The sequence below is a fragment of the Impatiens glandulifera genome, chromosome 6 (genome assembly GCF_907164915.1).
Source record: "Impatiens glandulifera chromosome 6, dImpGla2.1, whole genome shotgun sequence".
Lineage (NCBI taxonomy): Eukaryota > Viridiplantae > Streptophyta > Magnoliopsida > Ericales > Balsaminaceae > Impatiens > Impatiens glandulifera.
This window is the reverse complement of record NC_061867.1, coordinates 9,884,561-9,901,901: the sequence shown is the minus strand read 5'-3', so window position 1 is coordinate 9,901,901 and position 17,341 is coordinate 9,884,561. Positions and strand designations below refer to the sequence as shown.

At 29.8% G+C, this 17,341-nt stretch overlaps 2 protein-coding genes across 3 annotated transcripts; both read left to right on the top strand.

The window, feature by feature from the left end:
* Positions 1-671: 671 nt before the first annotated feature.
* LOC124942280 (putative disease resistance protein RGA1) lies at positions 672-4,429 on the top strand. Of its 2 annotated transcripts, none has more exons than XM_047482750.1 (3): positions 672-3,855; positions 3,973-4,035; positions 4,218-4,429. In XM_047482750.1, the coding sequence occupies exon 1, from the start codon at positions 694-696 to the stop codon at positions 3,829-3,831; it is 3,138 nt and encodes a 1,045-aa protein (XP_047338706.1). In that variant the 5' UTR covers positions 672-693; the 3' UTR covers positions 3,832-3,855; positions 3,973-4,035; positions 4,218-4,429. The 2 variants fall into 2 exon arrangements, with proteins under 2 accessions (XP_047338706.1, XP_047338705.1); XM_047482749.1 differs by having other exon boundaries at positions 3,976-4,035; positions 4,218-4,428.
* A 4,807-nt stretch (positions 4,430-9,236) lies between these two features.
* On the top strand, positions 9,237-16,293 carry LOC124941672 (synaptotagmin-5). Its single transcript, XM_047482020.1, has 13 exons — positions 9,237-9,581; positions 9,682-9,786; positions 9,862-9,912; positions 9,991-10,111; positions 10,788-10,909; positions 10,983-11,084; positions 12,230-12,304; positions 12,652-12,731; positions 12,855-13,005; positions 13,091-13,321; positions 14,305-14,601; positions 14,967-15,080; positions 15,893-16,293. Exons 1-13 carry the CDS (start codon positions 9,477-9,479, stop codon positions 16,040-16,042), a joined length of 1,704 nt encoding a protein of 567 aa, XP_047337976.1. The 5' UTR covers positions 9,237-9,476; the 3' UTR covers positions 16,043-16,293.
* Positions 16,294-17,341: the final 1,048 nt, after the last annotated feature.

Here is a 17,341-nt window from a genome sequence, read left to right as displayed (position 1 = left end):
GTTTTTTTTTCATTATTTTATTCCAAAACCAACCCTCTTTTTATCCATTAAATTTTTATCTATCAAATTTGATGACCTTTTAATAATTACTTTTATTTATTTAAATATTAAAATTATCTTTTCCATATTAAAATTATTTTTTCTATAATTCTAAAAAAAATTAAAAATATAAGAATATTTTTAAAATTTAATCCAAAAAATTATGCATGGTTCGGATTCCGATTTTTTAAAAAACTTAGAGGGAGAAAACAAATAATGATTGGTGATGATTTTGAGGAGATAATGATTATTTTTGATAAAAAAGACTTAAAGAATATTGATATATATAAATAAAATAAAAAATAATAATTTAAAATAGAGAGTATTTTAGTATTTTGGTTAATGAAACGAGTGATTTGATAGTTAAGAAGTGATTAATTTAAAAATTAATTTTAATTAGATTTTTTTATAAAAATTCAAAGAGAAGAAGCCTTAATTAATCTTGTAAAAATATTTATAAACAAATTTTCTTTTAGGAAAGAATTAAGAAGAAAAAAAATCCTTAAACAGGTAATATTTAAGTTTGGTCCCACACGGTCAATAATTGCATCCTCCCCCATCACATGCTGCCAGTCCATTTTGTATTTGATTGAGTTAAATCCATTCCATTTTCTTTACAAGCTTTGAAAAAACAGAGAAACCACCATCATCACCATGGTTGATGCAGCTCTAATAAGTGGTTTACTTACAAATTTGGTACCTCTAATCAATGATGAATTCTCATTATTTTGGAGTTATAAAAAAGAAGTTCAAAAGTTATCAAGCACCCTTTCTTCAATTAGTGCTGTTCTTGAAGATGCAGAAAGAAAAAGAGTCCGTGAAAAAGACAGACAAACAGAAGATTGGTTACTCAAACTCAAACACATAGTATACGAGGTTCGTGATATCATGGATGAATGTACTTTAAAAGATCTTCGTGTTCAAATCAAAAGAAGAAATGCTTCATCTTCAACCCGGATCCAGGTAACCCATTCAATAACTCATCCTTTTATCAATACTAGGACACGTCTAAAAATTGGTCATAAAATTAAGGATGTTCAAGAGAAATTAGACCAGATTTCTTATGAACGTCAAAGGTTACATTTGCGTGAATCTATTCATGACATGAAATCATCTAGTGGCCGTGAAAGTATGTCTATTCCTACATGTATTCAAGTGTATGGAAGAGATGAAGAGAAAACAAAAATTGTTGATATTTTAGTATCAAATGAATCAAGTCTTGTTAAAGAATTATCTGTTTTACCCATTGTTGGAATTGGTGGTCTTGGGAAGACAACACTTGTTAAAATGGTTTTCGATGATGATGAGGTTGCTATGCATTTTGATACTAGGATTTGGGTTTGTGTTTCTGAGAAATTTGATGTGAAGTTAGTGATTAAAGACATTATACAAGCAACAAATGAGACTTCTTTAGAGAAATTGTCGAAGAAAGTTAGAGATCAATTGAAAGGGAAGAGATATTTGATTGTGTTGGATGATGTTTGGAATGAAAACGAAGAGGAGTGGAATGTTTTGAGAGCTATATTAGATTGTGGTTCGAATGGTGCATTTGTCCTTACTACGACACGGAAAAGAAATGTGGCGAAGTTAATGGAAACTATTCAACATGTTGAGTTATCGTCGTTGTCTGATAATGATTGTTGGCTGTTATTTGAAGAGCGTGCGTTTATGCATGGAACGCGAAGAACTCCAAACTTTATTTCTATTGGGAGAGAAATAGTTAAAAAGTGTAAGGGTGTTCCTTTAATTGCTAAGACGTTGGGAAGTCAGTTGGGGTTCAAGAACGATGAAAAAGAATGGTGTAGAATCAGAGATAATGAAATATCGCAAAATGAAGAATTTATCTTGCCTATTCTAAGGAAGAGTTACTATGATCTTCCTTATCATTTGAGAAGATGTTTTGCTTATTGTGCTGTATTTCCCAAGGGTACTAAGATTGAAAAAGAGAGATTGATTCAAATGTGGATAGCCCATGGATTGATTCCTATAAATGAAAACCAAGAAGCAGAAGATGTTGGAAATACAATTTGGAATGAGTTGTGTTGGAGATCCTTTTTTCAAGACGAAACAGAGACATTTTATTGGTTTGGATTTCATACAACTTGTAGGATGCACGATCTTATGCACGATCTCGCCCAATCTATTATGAAAGATGAATGCTATACGATGGATGGTAAGAGCTCAAGAAGAATTTTTAGACAAGAAATTCGTCACTTAACATTAACAGTTAAGGAATTTGGCAAAGAAAAAACTGAGTTTCTTAAGGAAATGAGAGGTTTGCAATCAATAATACTCCATCCCGCTAATATTGGATTTTTGAATGTCTCGAAGGAGATTTTGGGAGTATTGAAGAAACTTTCATCTTTACGTGTCTTTGAAGTATATTGCGATGCAGAAACTCTTGATTTGCGTTATGTTGGATGTCTAAAGCAACTTAGATACTTAAACCTTTCGGGCAGTGAGATAACAACATTACCTAATAGTATTTGTGATCTCTCGAACCTTCAAACCCTGAACCTCAATAATTGTTTTTATCTCGAGAGTTTGCCAAGGAATACAAAAGATCTTGTTAACCTTCGACATCTCTATTTGAAGGATTGTATTAGATTACAATATATGCCTCAAGGGATGAGGCAATTAATACATCTCAAGACGCTAAGTTTGTTTGTGATAGGCAAGGAAAATGATCACTGCCAACTAGATGAGTTAAAAGAATTGAACATTCGAGGATATTTGAGAATTAAGAACCTTGGAAGGGTTACCAATGCATCTATTGCGAGAGGGAGGACGAGTTTTGCTTCTCAAAAATCAAGCATCAATATGTTGGAGTTACAATGGGAAGATAACGACGAAGATGATGATAAGAAGAAGAATAGACACGAGGAAACAGGGGAAGCTCTTGAGGTTCCAACTACAAGTCTTAAGATTCTGAAAATGCGCGGTTATACAGGTTTGAATCTCCCCAAATGGGTGAGAAAGTCGTCTGATTATCTAACACATCTTGAGTTCTACAAATTGGAAAATGTGAAGCACATATTCCCCATCAACAATAGTGTTAGTAGAAATGACAATGGAATGATAGTATTCCCCTTGTTGGAGGAATTTGCTATTCATCACATGAGAAATTTGAGGGAATTGGTTGCTCCTCCTTATAGTACTCGAGCATTCCCTCGACTTTCCATGCTCGAGATATCTTATTGCCCAAACTTGCGAAACTTGCCACAACATCTCAAAGATCTAACCGTTGTTGGTGAATGTTCCAATGATTTGTTATATAACATCTCAAATCTTAGTGGTCTCACTGATCTTCATCTTTCTAATTTAGAAGCAAGAAATATTTTGTTTCAAGAGACAATGTTGTTTGGGAACATTAATGAAACACAAGGAGGACGATCAAGTTTCCAATCTCTTCGACATATGAAGATTGAATACTGCTCGAAGTTAAGTTGTTTGTTTGATGATGGAATGATGATGTCTCTCCCGTTGCTACAAACTTTGTCTATTTCTGATTGTCAAAACTTAACATCCCTATCACGAAAGAAGATAATAAGTGGTGTCACGAACCTCGCCTCTCTCACGACTTTGCATATTGAGCGTTGTCCAGCGATGAAGATGTTATTGACTGAATTTGGAAACCTCAATTCATTACAATATTTGTACATCGCGAGTTGTCCTAAGTTGGTATCCTCGGAAGAAGCAATCGATGTTGTCGCACTCTTAACTTCACTTAAAGTAAGACTTGGCCGTCACAACTTTCATGTAGAATTCCTATTCGATGAAGACTTGGCCTAGAAGAAAAGTTGCATAGAAGCAAAGGTATTGCATCTCACATATGTCTTTTTATTTGAAAATGCATGCCTTTAGTAGATTATTTAATTATATTATGTATATGCTAAAATGATTAAATATTGGAATTATTTGTTCTTGATGAAGCAGAGATGGCTCTAGGGATGAAGAATTAATTTGAGCTCTGAAGCTGCTGACATGCATCATCATGTAAGCTGTTTATCCAAGATTTAGCATTTATTAATATTCTTAATTACATCTTAAGCAATTAATTGTATATTTCTTAAACAATATGTCAACTTCAAAATAATTTCTGTAAAAATACCCGATAAAAATGAGTTACATTTAGCGATGATTCGATGTCATTCATTAAGTCCTTACCCATTTTGTAGGGGTGGAGCAGGTGTTGTCAAATTATAAACACCATTAAAGATCTTATTATTTTGATCTGATATACACATCTTCCTTAATCCAATGGATAATTGAATGGTAAATTTGAGTATTTCAATAATATGAAAATATTTAAGGTCATTGTTGATAAATCTGTTTCATATTCAATGTTCCAATTTACAATTTGAAAGTTGAAATCATTGAGTTCGTTTTTTTGGACTCAAAGATAGTCTGATATTCTATTATAAATTTATGTTTCAGAAATAGATGATAACTCTCCCCATCAATTTAAAGCGTTTTTAGTGGGAATCGAGTTCATTATTGATACAGGTAAGAATCGCTAGTTTGTACTTGCAATTTTTGAATAATTTTATCGATGATGCCACCATAAGTGATGAAATCTACAATAGATTTGAATTGTTAATCTGTAGCATTGATAGCTTGCTCCAGTTGTTAATTATGTAGGTAAATTTTGATATTTTAACATATTTTTAATTAAGGAGGGGGAGGACTATCAGTCTGGAATTACACCCACAAACCGGAAACTCGTTTCTGGTGTTAATCGAATCCGTGACATTTTAATCTCTTCGGTCGACTCTTCACACTGAGCCAAGGTAAAAAAATATGAAGGATTAATTTTTAGTCAATATATCAAATATATAAGACTTAAATCTATTTTAAAATCTTGTCAACTGCTTGGTCATGTTATTGATTTGAATCCTACACACATAAAACATAAATTAGCTCTCAAAATACAATTTTTTCATATACTTTACATTTTTTTGTGAAACTAATCTGATTTTCACTTAATGGGAAAACTCATATTACAATGATGATTCATATTGTTTACTAGCTAGAACTTAATACTCTAATCACTAAATTACAATATATTGATGCATATTTTCTTTATATAAGATAACAAGGTAGCAGCATTCACAATCAGAGGCCACTTGATGGGTTAACATTTAATTGATCTGGGCATAAAGAGAGAAAAATCTCATTGTCTTTCAGTCGAGGCATTTCAAGATTGTCTTTCATGTTCACGTAAAAACTCTTCATAATCTTATCGTTTATACTCATTATGCATTTCTTATTTGCGTCATAACGCCTAGCACTAAAGATGTAGATATATCATGTAACATATTTCCTTATATTTTCTTTTCGAAAAAAGGCATCCATGCACGAGAGGGGGAACTGGAGAGACCTCCACTATCCTGCAGTGACCTTTTCACATAAACAAAAATCTCTTGGAGTAACAAATGGGGTAAGTAAATGCATCTATCTGCTCATAAACCTGCATGCAAACACATCCATTTTAGCCAATTTCTTTTCAATATTATGAATTTTCATCAATAACCGGTATTTATACCTATTTTATAGGTCGACTTGGCGAGACGCGAGGTTTGATTTCCATATTCTTTGATTGTGAAAGCCCCTGATGGTAGTGAAAGATATTCTACCCTCATTTTCTGGAAAAAAAAAAAGATAGATAGATAAGAGTAAAACACCATTAGACATATCTTTTAGCCAAATGGCTAGTTTACATTCAATAGGCTCATTAACTCGTCCCTGGTCAACCCGATTGTTTGCATCATGTTCCACGTCTCAAAATCTAGTTGTGGATCTAGTTGTGGATTCATAATTGTATTCGTAGTATTGAAATTTGGATTGACATTGACATTAACAATATCTTTAATATTAGCGAAGAGAATTATATTTATCAAAGTACTAATTTGGCCGGCCAATTGTAAATTTACATAAACCAATACATTTGAAGAATTGAGGTTTGAGTTTTATAAGAAATAAGGTACACAATATAGTAAATGAAAATAAATTTGAAGTTGTCTTACATTGGCAAGTTACTAAAACTTTACATGCATTGCACATTTCTTTCCAGAAAAGATTTTCAACATGCCGTCCTTATATTGGATTTTGTATCTATGTAAAAATATTTGATGAATTTGAAACATAAAAGTTAATATCTTAGCTGGTACTTGTAATGCAATTACAATAAGTTGTAAATTCAATATTTTTATATATATATATCATGTTTAATTTTATTTTTTTATTAAATAGTTCTAGGTTTTGAGAGCAAACTAGCAATCCCATCCATTTTAATAAACAGTTTCAAATTTCGAGAACGCATCAATCCGCAAACTAACAACTCAGACCTGATTGCACTCACATAACAAATTATGTTTTTATATATAAATAGTTTGTTAATCAAGAGAATGTACCATTTTTAAAATAAAAAAAAATCATACACTTTACAATAATCAAACCCAAAACAAAAGGAAGATATAATTTATCATACTAATAAGTAATTACTATATAATTACTATAATAAAAGCCCGGGACGAGCCCAGTATAGATTCCTAGGCAGCCCAATGACTACTTATAAAAAAAAACACAATTTATAGGATTTATAGATCTTTAAAAGAAGTGTGATTAATTTTTCGATTGAATCTATCGATTTTTTTCAAATAAATTTTACAAAAACGTTGAACTAATATAACATTATAAGTTATACATAACCACGTTGGACGAATTCACTTGGGGCTTAAGCGAACCTTTTGATTTTTTTTATTTAATTCAAAATTTCTTTTAAACTGAAATATATAATATTATATATATATATATATATAAATAAATAAGGAACCTTTCAATATATTAGGTTCTCATTAGGTATATATATATATATATTTTTAATTATTTCATATAAACTAATTATTCTATTGTTCCACTTTGCTTTCATTTTTAAATTCTCTTTAAGTATTTTGTAAGCAACATATTTATATTTTATTCTACTACTTTTATATTCTTTAATTATTTTTACCAAAATTCTCGTATTATTTTTTTTTTAATTTTCAAAAAGATAGAATTCATTTATATTTAAAATAATTTTCAATTCTTATATTTTTAATCGTTTATTAAATTATATACAGTGGTATATTTACAAATTTGGAACGGAATTTTATTATAAATATTTTATTGATATGTGATGTGATGCAAAATTTAAAGTTCAGTCAAAAGTTGAGCGGATATATATAACCATGAAGACGGAACTTTACAGTAAAATAAAAAATATTTTATTAATAAATTGTTTAATAGTATTGAACAAAATTTAACTAATAATATAAATATAAAGCAACTTTTTTTTTTTCTGAGAGTATATACTTTAAATCAAATAATAAATCCATATGGATATGTTTGAATTTGGTTGCTGGAAATAATTTATAACAAAATCATGAGAGAAAAAGAAAATTGTTAAAATCAAGGACGTGTAAGAAACTAATTGGAACACGTATATATATCCCTTTTACAAGTGGACCCTTATAAAAGAGGTCAGTGACGTGGCACAGCATAACTATCTCTCTTGTCGGCAAAATTATTTGTCGACATGGTTAGAAAAATATATAATAATAAATAAAATAAAATAAAATAAAAGTGTAGAATTAATTCTCTGTAGCTTTGGACGGCTCTGCCTAGTGGCTTATTTCCCAAATCCTCGATTATATCAATAAATTAGATGGTTAAGGAAAAGTATCACTAGGGTCAGTTTGATATTGGTTTTTAAGATTTTTTTCCTAAAAAACCTTATTTGATAAAAAAAAGAATTATTTAAAATTTATTTATTAAAACGTTTCAAAATTTAAATTTAATAAAAATATATATATATATATATATATAAACATAATAATTAGTTAAGAAATCAAGTGATTTATAAATTATAATGATATGATGTGTATAGAAATTAAAAAATATCAAAATCAATTTATAAAATACCAAATATCAAATGAATTTTAAGGGCTTGTTTCATATATATCTCTATATATATTTTTGTTATTTGGGATTTTTGAAAATTTGTAAAAAAAAAGGTAAGTTGTTTGAGTTTTTAATTTATTAAATTATTATAATGTCTTCTTTATTTAAATTTTATAAAGAAAGTAAAATAATTTAAATATTTTAGTGTTGATATTAGTGACTTAATGGTTATTAATGATAATGATAATAATAATAAATAGAGATAATTTATAAAATCTCAAAAATAAAATCTAAGAAAAACATATCTAGTGGTCTTATGTGTTTTAAGTGAAATCTTTGTTTGATTTAATGTTTTTTAAATTAATTTTTTAAAATTTATTAACTTAAAATGATTGGGAATATATAACAAGTTCCAAGAGACTATTTGAAAAAATAAATTTAGATTTTTTTGTTAATTTATTATAATATTTTTTTTATTTATTTTATAAAAATAAAGTAAGTGTATTTTAATATTTTAATTAATAAATTTAATAACAAAATGGTTAAAAAAATTAAAATGTGATAAAATAGTTTTTAGTAAAAAATAGATAGTTATTATTAACTATTAGAAACAGTTGGATTAATTATATATTAACAGAATACAAGTAGTTAAATTATTATATATTTTATGTTAAAGATGAATTGAAGTCAATTCATTGGAGCTTGTTTGACATGAGATTAATCCAAATAACTTTTAATTATTGTATTATTAAATTCTTTAAATAATTAAATTATGAAGAGTAATAGATTGAGGAATAACGATATAATTTTCTCCTAATCATTTTTCTATTTAAGTTATTTAGTTTATTAACTAAACTAACATTTATCCTGTGCATTTACACAAGTAATATACACAAGTAATAATAATATAAAAAATCGTAAAAAAAATATTAAGATAAAAATACCTATAACATATTTTATTTTATTTTTAACCGTTTTAAGTTTATGGGGAGAGAATCAACCCATAATCCAAGCAAATATCCATTTACTCTCACATATATATCCAAATTAACTACAGTTTTCAATCCCTGACACTTTAAAAAGTAAGCATCATTATATATATATATATTATTAATGTATATATATATATTTTTTTTATAAAATTTTAATAAAATGGTTTTTAAAAACAAAATCTAAACCAAACAAGTCCGAATCAAAGAAGAAATGACCCTAAAACTAGTCATCCAATTTCTCTTTCTCTCTCTTAATCAAATATGTATAAGAGTCATTACAAAGGGCTACTCTCGTCAGCGTGTCTTCTTCCTTAGCTCGGTTATCTAACAATTGGATGGATGGATCATCCAATCTCTTCCACCTGTAAACAAATTTGAATTTGAATTCGAATTCCTCATCTGAACGAACTTCAACATCAAATCTCTAGTTACTTTCATCACTTTACAATCAGAAAACCTTTCAACTTCCATCCAGATCGTCAGCTACGATCTCTGAGAGAACAAATGTCGTTCGTGTTTGGACTCGTTATCGGAATCACAGTTGGCCTCGCTTTAATCGTCCTCTTTGTTCGTTCTGAAAATGCTCGATCTAAACGCCGCACAGTACTTGTAAGCTTCATTCTGATTCTGATTCTGACATATTGATTGACCTACTACGCCTTTTCATATCTTAAAAGGAAATTGAGCTCTAGTTTTCATCATTTTTCAGGCGAGAACTGTAGCGGCTTTTGCACGGATGACTCTAGAAGATTCTAGAAAGCTTCTCGCACCTGATTACTATCCATCTTGGGTCGTTTTCTCACAGCGACAGAAGGTAGTACTGTTGTTCATCGTTTCCTCCTTGTTTTTATGCAATTATATGATATGAATATCTTTATTTGTATTTCAGCTGAAGTGGCTTAATCAGCATTTAACGAAGATCTGGCCATACGTTAACGAGGTATAGATTTGGCTAGATTCTTGATCTTCTTTTATCCTTACAAATTCATTGATAATTGTTCTTAATCTGGTTCTTTAGGCAGCATCTGAGCTTATAAAAGCTAATGTGGAACCGATTTTAGAACAGTATAGACCAATTGTATTGTCGTCCTTGAAATTTTCGAAGCTCACTCTTGGAACTGTAGCGCCACAATTCACAGGTGAGATCTATTAGAACTAATTATTGTCTTGATTGTTGCACTTTCTGCATAGTGTATGTATATAGTACAAAACAGAACATGTTTATAGTGAAATGTCCTGATCATATGTTGTTGTAGTTTAATCCCTTTATCTTTGTCCATTCTTCCACTATGTGTATGATACTGGTTATTATATGTTCATATTAGACATGGAAAAGGGAAAATGTTGAAAAAGATATGAGTGCATCACAAATTCACAATAAGCAAAGGCTATAAGAAGAGGATTTGTTCCATTGAAATTGTTGGATGAACACGGCTTTATCATTAAGACTGTGTAAAATAAATATGCATATCTCTGCCTGGTCCATCTGACAAATGATAAAGGAAAATTTTCTACAGAAGTAGGTTTGGCATCTTAGTTTGTTAAGTAGGGAATAAATGTATACACATATAAGTTGAAACAATCATAGCTAATAGTTATTGGGTGTATATATAGTTATTTATAGAAACCTTAGAACATGGATGCTTAACATCTGAAAATATTTTGATTCGAAGGAGAGAATTCATGTCTTCATCTCTGAGATACTCTGATAAGGAAAGGAAAAGCTATAATTGGAGTGTGGAAAATTAATTACATAAAATAATTGTTCTTCATCATACTTATGGTGACCATAATGATTTTGGTTTTATTCTTTAGGGATCCAAGTTATTGAAGATAATAGTGGCGGAATTTCAATGGAGTTGGAGATGAATTGGGATGGAAATCCTAATATAGTACTTGATATTAAGACTAGAGTCGGAGTGGGGCTGCCTATACAAGTAAGTTCTTTTTCAACGAGATGTCAAACATTGAATGTAAAAGACTGATTGTTCTCTGTGTTTCTGTAATTAGGTTAAAGATCTGGGATTCACTGGTGTGTTCAGACTGATCTTTAAACCTCTTGTTGACGAGTTCCCCTGTTTTGGTGCTGTGTGTTACTCCTTAAGAGAAAAGGTAAAGTTTGTATATATTTTTTAGCTTTATAGGATATTAAACTAAAGGAATCATTAACTTGCAGATGTATCCAGATTTATTTTTAAAAAGTTCCTTCATTTATCAAATTGTCCTGTTAGGTTTTCGATTTATCTCAGAAGTGTGTTTACACAAAAGCATTAGAACAACTAATTTTACTTTCTATAATGTGATAATAATTAGATTAGGAAATGTAAACTAATAGTATCTTGATTCCGGTATGTTTCTATAGAAGAGTTAGGGTTTTGTCATAGAAATTGGATAGATTAAAAAAAAAGAGACGAGGAAATAATAGTCTTGAACTCAATTCATATCTAGCTAAGAATACAATTTATGCATACACTTCATTAATCAAGAATACCAATTGTATCCCTAACTAACTTGTGTACTATGTTTTATTCTTACTCATACTTCATGGACTACTTTACATAATTTATCTTCAATGAATATTCCCCTCATTTATACCTAACCCCAATACATGTTATAGATTCCTGATAGATGATAAAGTTTCTACTTTGGTTTATTTTGAGAAGGGAATGTTTACTGAGATTATCTCTACAACATATGATATATGGATGATTGCTCTCATTTCAGCTTTGTGTGGTTCCTAATTTAGATCTTGTGGAAGTGGAAGTTAAATGTTCCTTACAGTTCCTAGTTTTATTTGCTGATGACAATCATATCATGATTTCCCAATGGAAACCGTTGATGTCACATTGCTTACTTAAAATATGGTACTCACTTTCTTTCTGAGGTGAAAAATAACATGAAAACGAAACAATTTAGTTCGGTATGCATTTATGGCATAAATGTATGCACAGTTGATCAACTTTTGTACCTTGAACCTGAATGAAAAACAAAGAACCATTCTACTTGCATGCACAATCTTTGTCATAATCATGATCTCATTGATGATATTGCCATAGTTAAATTTAAAATGTTTTTTTTGGTGTAAGATAATTTAATATAATTTAGTTTTATTTGATATAAAGATTATTTTCTACACCATGATCTAGATTATTGGCTTCATTTGCTATAAATATTATATTTTTTGGATCATGATTGATATTGTTTTTCTAAATTTCCGAATCATACAATACGTAACAATTTCTCACTTTTCGCTGCAGAAAAAGCTGGATTTCAAACTCAAAGTTGTTGGTGGTGATGTATCAGCAATACCTGGTCTATTTGATTCTATTGAGGTTTGAAAAATTCTGTTTATTCTCTCTTTCACATAAATGCAGAAGTTTGCAGTCAACTGTAAAAGTAAAATTCCTGTTATATACGTTTTAGTTGCTATTAGATTTGTTTTTGGTGGACTAAATTGAATTTCTGGATTCTTGTCAAAACATATGCATTAGTATTTCAAATAATCAGTATTTTTTGGATGAAGTTTATGAGGCTATGATCCTCATCTCCTTTTCTTAATATACTGTCTAAATGAAGTTTGTCAACCTTAGATAAATCTCGGTTTGTTAATTTTGTAATCTTGTTCTGAGAATGTGCATTGAAGCCACAGTACAGTTATAGTGAGCCTATGTTTATACAGGGAATGATCAAGGATGCAATTGAAGATACCATCACATGGCCAGTCCGAAAAATTATCCCAATTATCCCTGGTGATTATAGGTATTGCTATTGTTTGAGATTTTTTAAAATGATTTTGTGACTCCGCTTTATCTTAGTCCATGTAGTATGAACAGTGTCCATATGTATGAAAGAACATTCCCATTAATAGCAATATATTTTCAGTGATCTAGAGTTGAAACCTGTTGGAGTTTTGGAGGTGAAACTTGTGCAAGCAAAAGACTTGACAAATAAGGATATTATAGGGAAGTCTGATCCTTTCGCAGTGGTATATATCCGTCCCCTGCCTGATAGAATGAAGACGAGCAAAATAATTGTAAGTTATTCTCTTTATCATTTTCTTTCTATTGGTATGATGTTTTATAGTCAACCTCGTAATTTTATTTTTTGTTTTCCAATAGAACAACGAATTGTGTCCAGTCTGGAATGAGCACTTTGAGTTTATTGTTGAAGATGATACCACACAACACTTGGTAGTAAAAGTTTATGATGATGAAGGACTTCAGGCAGCTGAATTAATTGGATGTGCTCAAATAAAACTGAATGAACTGGTTCCTGGTAAAGTGAAGGATGTGTGGTTGAAATTAGTCAAAGATTTGGAGGTTCAGAGAGATAACAAAAACAGGGGTCAGGTAATAAAATTCTCACTCTTATGTTGTTTTTCTCTATATACTACTTTTCACTTATTTTTTAAATTAAAACATTTATTTCAATGAGCCTCTTTAAAAACTAGTACTTAGTCACAATCTCATTGGAAAATCGTCAATGTTACAACTGGAAGGAGTTTTTCCTTTTCTTCCGTTTGGTATAAGAATTGTAGAAAAATGACAAGGGGATGGATTGATATATTTTATGATTGATTTGGAATGCTAAACTATTACAATGGAACTACAATTTATAAGAAAATAAAGGAGACTAGTTCAATAAAAGAACAACTTCCAAGATAGGGCATAAATGAACATTTTGATGGGAAGACACAACTCCAACTGTTTGAAGTTAATGTTTCTTGGAAATACAAATTAGTATCGTGGAATAAGGCCAAGCGTGATCCAAATTAGAGTGTATTTATTTTGCTGCATTTGTTATATAGATTTGTTTTTTTGAGACATTCTGATTCTTAAGAAACATAACAGATTTTAAGTTGATAACAAAACAGCCTATTCTCTCAAACTCCCTTTTACATTTAAGAGGCACTAATGTAAAATAAAATGTAACAAATGCAATACTTTATATTAGGAAAATCTTCTCCAGTTTTGATTCATGAGATTGAACTCGAATTGACCCATTTGGTTCCTTGGTAGTTATCATCTAAGATGTGTGTGCATGAATGAGAGAGACATTGAAAAGTGTCCATTTCAATGCTTGTTTAACATCTCTTATTTTCTTCCATTTGAGTTTCTTCTATAAGTTATCATTAGCTTATAATGGCACAATTTTGAAACACCTGTTTTTATAATTATATCGAAACATAACATATTTTTTTATTTGTCTTTAAGTTAGTTTACTTTCCGAATGTATGCATAAAACGTGTTTTCAAATGGGCCAATGTCATGTTTCTTTTAGGTGATAACTTCTTCATTGTTTTATGACTCATTTATTTGTACATACTTTCTAGGTCCATCTGGAGTTATTGTACTGCCCTTTCAGCATGAAGAATTCCGAATTCGTCAACCCATTTGGATCGAAGTATTCAATGACATCACTAGAGAAAATTCTTAAAGATGGTGCAGAAAGGAATGAAATCAATGGAAATGGAAAGGAGACCGATCGAAAGAAGGACGTGATTGTGAGAGGTGTACTTTCTGTTACTGTAATATCTGCAGATGACTTGCCACCTGCTGACCTAATGGGGAAGGCTGACCCTTATGTTGTGGTAACCATGAAGAAAACAGGATCAAAGAACAAAACCAGGGTAACTGCTACTTTCACTATCACTTTTTCATTTATTTTTTAATTTCTCTTTCCCATTTACTGTTGTTTAGCCTATTTGGAATGCAACATTTTTAGGTGATCCTATCTAGATTATAGTGTGATTTTTGTTGTTTCATTTGGTATATAAATTATTTTATAAATAATGTTTTGCTTTATTGGGTATAGATTTTTTTTTTATCATGATTAGATTATTTTTTGGATCATTATCAGATTATTTTCTAGTTAATTGAGATTTCTAAATCATGATCAAATTGAAAGAATGTGTATAAAAAAGCAGCTTAAATATTTCATTATGAACAAGTTAATTGTGTCTTTAACCATTCTATATTTTTTTGTTGATCTTAGGTTGTGAATGATAGTTTGAATCCGATATGGAATCAAACTTTTGATTTTGTCGTAGAGGATGGATTACATGATATGCTTCTTCTCGAAGTCTGGGATCATGACACCTTTGGGAAGGTGAGCACCTCGATTGCATATCTTCTTTCATTATGTCTTATAGGTCAATATTCTAGTATTTCTTGTTTCGTAATATAAGCGATGATCAGACCAACACATAAAAGTAGAGTTAAGGTTTCAAAACTTCCCATCTCATTTACTAAAATAACCAAGATCGAATAAAAATATTTTAAAATAACCACCTCCTTATCCAAATAATTTATAAATGAACAAGGTCTTGTTGTTATTTAGGATTATTCTCTCCTAACTTACAATGCAATCTTATATTCTCACTCTTTGCTAGAAGCATACATAAATTAAATAAAACGAAACAGAGTCATACAAGTAGAAAAACAAGAAAGTAGAATTTTACAAACATCAACATTCCCCCAAAACCTAGAATTTGTAACATGGTCAATTAGTTGTGATACTGAAAGGAATAGGTTATATTATGATAACTGCTTAGCAGTTATGAAGCTTATAAATAAGACAACCATTGGCGTGAAATACCATGATAAATCTTAGTTGATTGATTGAAGAAGAGAGATCTCGATTATTTGCCACTTCCTCAAGTAGTAGTAGCCCTTAATTAGCATACCTCTTTACTAAGCGGAGTAGACCGGAAAATAACGACAGTAAGTAATTTAAGGTATTTCTAAAAGTTTAGTTATTATACTTCTCATAATCAAGAAAACTTTACTTATAAAATAATAATGATAATAATAAATTGTGTATCCTCTAATTTATTATGGAACTTGCAAACCCTTTCTTGGATTTCTTATTATATTTCCATTTAGTGCTTACATATAATATTTTATATACATATTCATCAGGACTACATGGGGAGATGCATTTTAACCTTGACAAGGGTTTTACTGGAAGGTGAATATAAAGAGTCATTTGAGTTAGAAGGAGCGAAATCAGGAAAGTTAAACTTGAATCTTAAGTGGGTATCTCAATCAATTTATCGCGATTCTTATTAGAGGCTGTTGCTGGATTTCATCTGTACAACAACAAACTTTGAAATTATATTTTGCCTTTTTTTGTCAAACAAGGCCGCTACTATTTTACATCTATATAATGTTGTTGTGTATTCATTCTAGTGTGTACATACCATATTTAGCCTAAACTTAGAACAACTGTTATTCTCACAAATGGCCAATAAGGGGCTTTGATGAAACCAATATTCCAAGTGAAATTTCAGTTTTTTCCCAGAGAGGTTTATTATTTTTATTTTTATATATAGGTATGTGTATACCAATGCAGCAATACCTCTAAAGTCAGATCTATATTTTTTTTATTGTATTTTCTTAGACAGTTCTATGACCTTCTTTGAGATAATATTTGCTTCTCATTTGGAGTGCGATTAATTTTCGAGAGTTATATATCTCGCAAACACACTTAATTCAATAAAATAGATATTCAAACTGATTATGACTAACGTCCTGACTCCTGAGTATATAAATGACAGTTACCTTATTACTTTTAGAAAAAAATTTCAGATCTGAAAAAGTAATATTTTTTTTAAAATTGAAGAATCATAACTTAATTGTCAGATCTGAAGTCTGGACAAAAGCATGATCAGTATGAGATCTTTTAATACAAAACATATTATAACTTATTATAAAATTAAATATATTTATTTTATTTTATAAAATTTAAATTTTAATACTAAAATACATTGTACTAATACTTATACAACACATAAAAAAAACTCTATATTTATTGAACAATATTTAAAAAATAAAAACCAATAAAGAGTTAAATATAGCTTGGTCCCTAAGTCAATTGGTAGTTATATTCAATAACCGAATGTTTATATTTTTCTTTTGGGATCATAAATCTAACTAGTGTGATTTTTGGTACACAATTATAATTAACATAGGATGATGATGGGATTTGGAATTTTTTTTCTATAAATTATTTGTATTTTTTTTTTCTTATTAATTGATAGTTTTAGTGCTCGGAGACATAGACAATATTTCGTTGAACCATGTTATCAAATTTTTGAGTGTGTTCATTTTTTTCGTTTCTTTCTTTTATATGTTTGTTTTCACAACAAATGGTATCAAAGCCGAAAATTTGTCCTTGACATGGAGGTTGAGTTTTCAAAAGGGGTATCAACTTTTTTGTCATCTTGGACGAGGACCCCGATGTCGAATTTAAAATTTGCGGTGAACATATTTGATGGTACTAGGCATTCGGCATGTGACGTGAGATTTTAGAACAGGGTATACATATTGTTATTGAATTTAAAATGTCAGATGATATAGAAAAAAAGA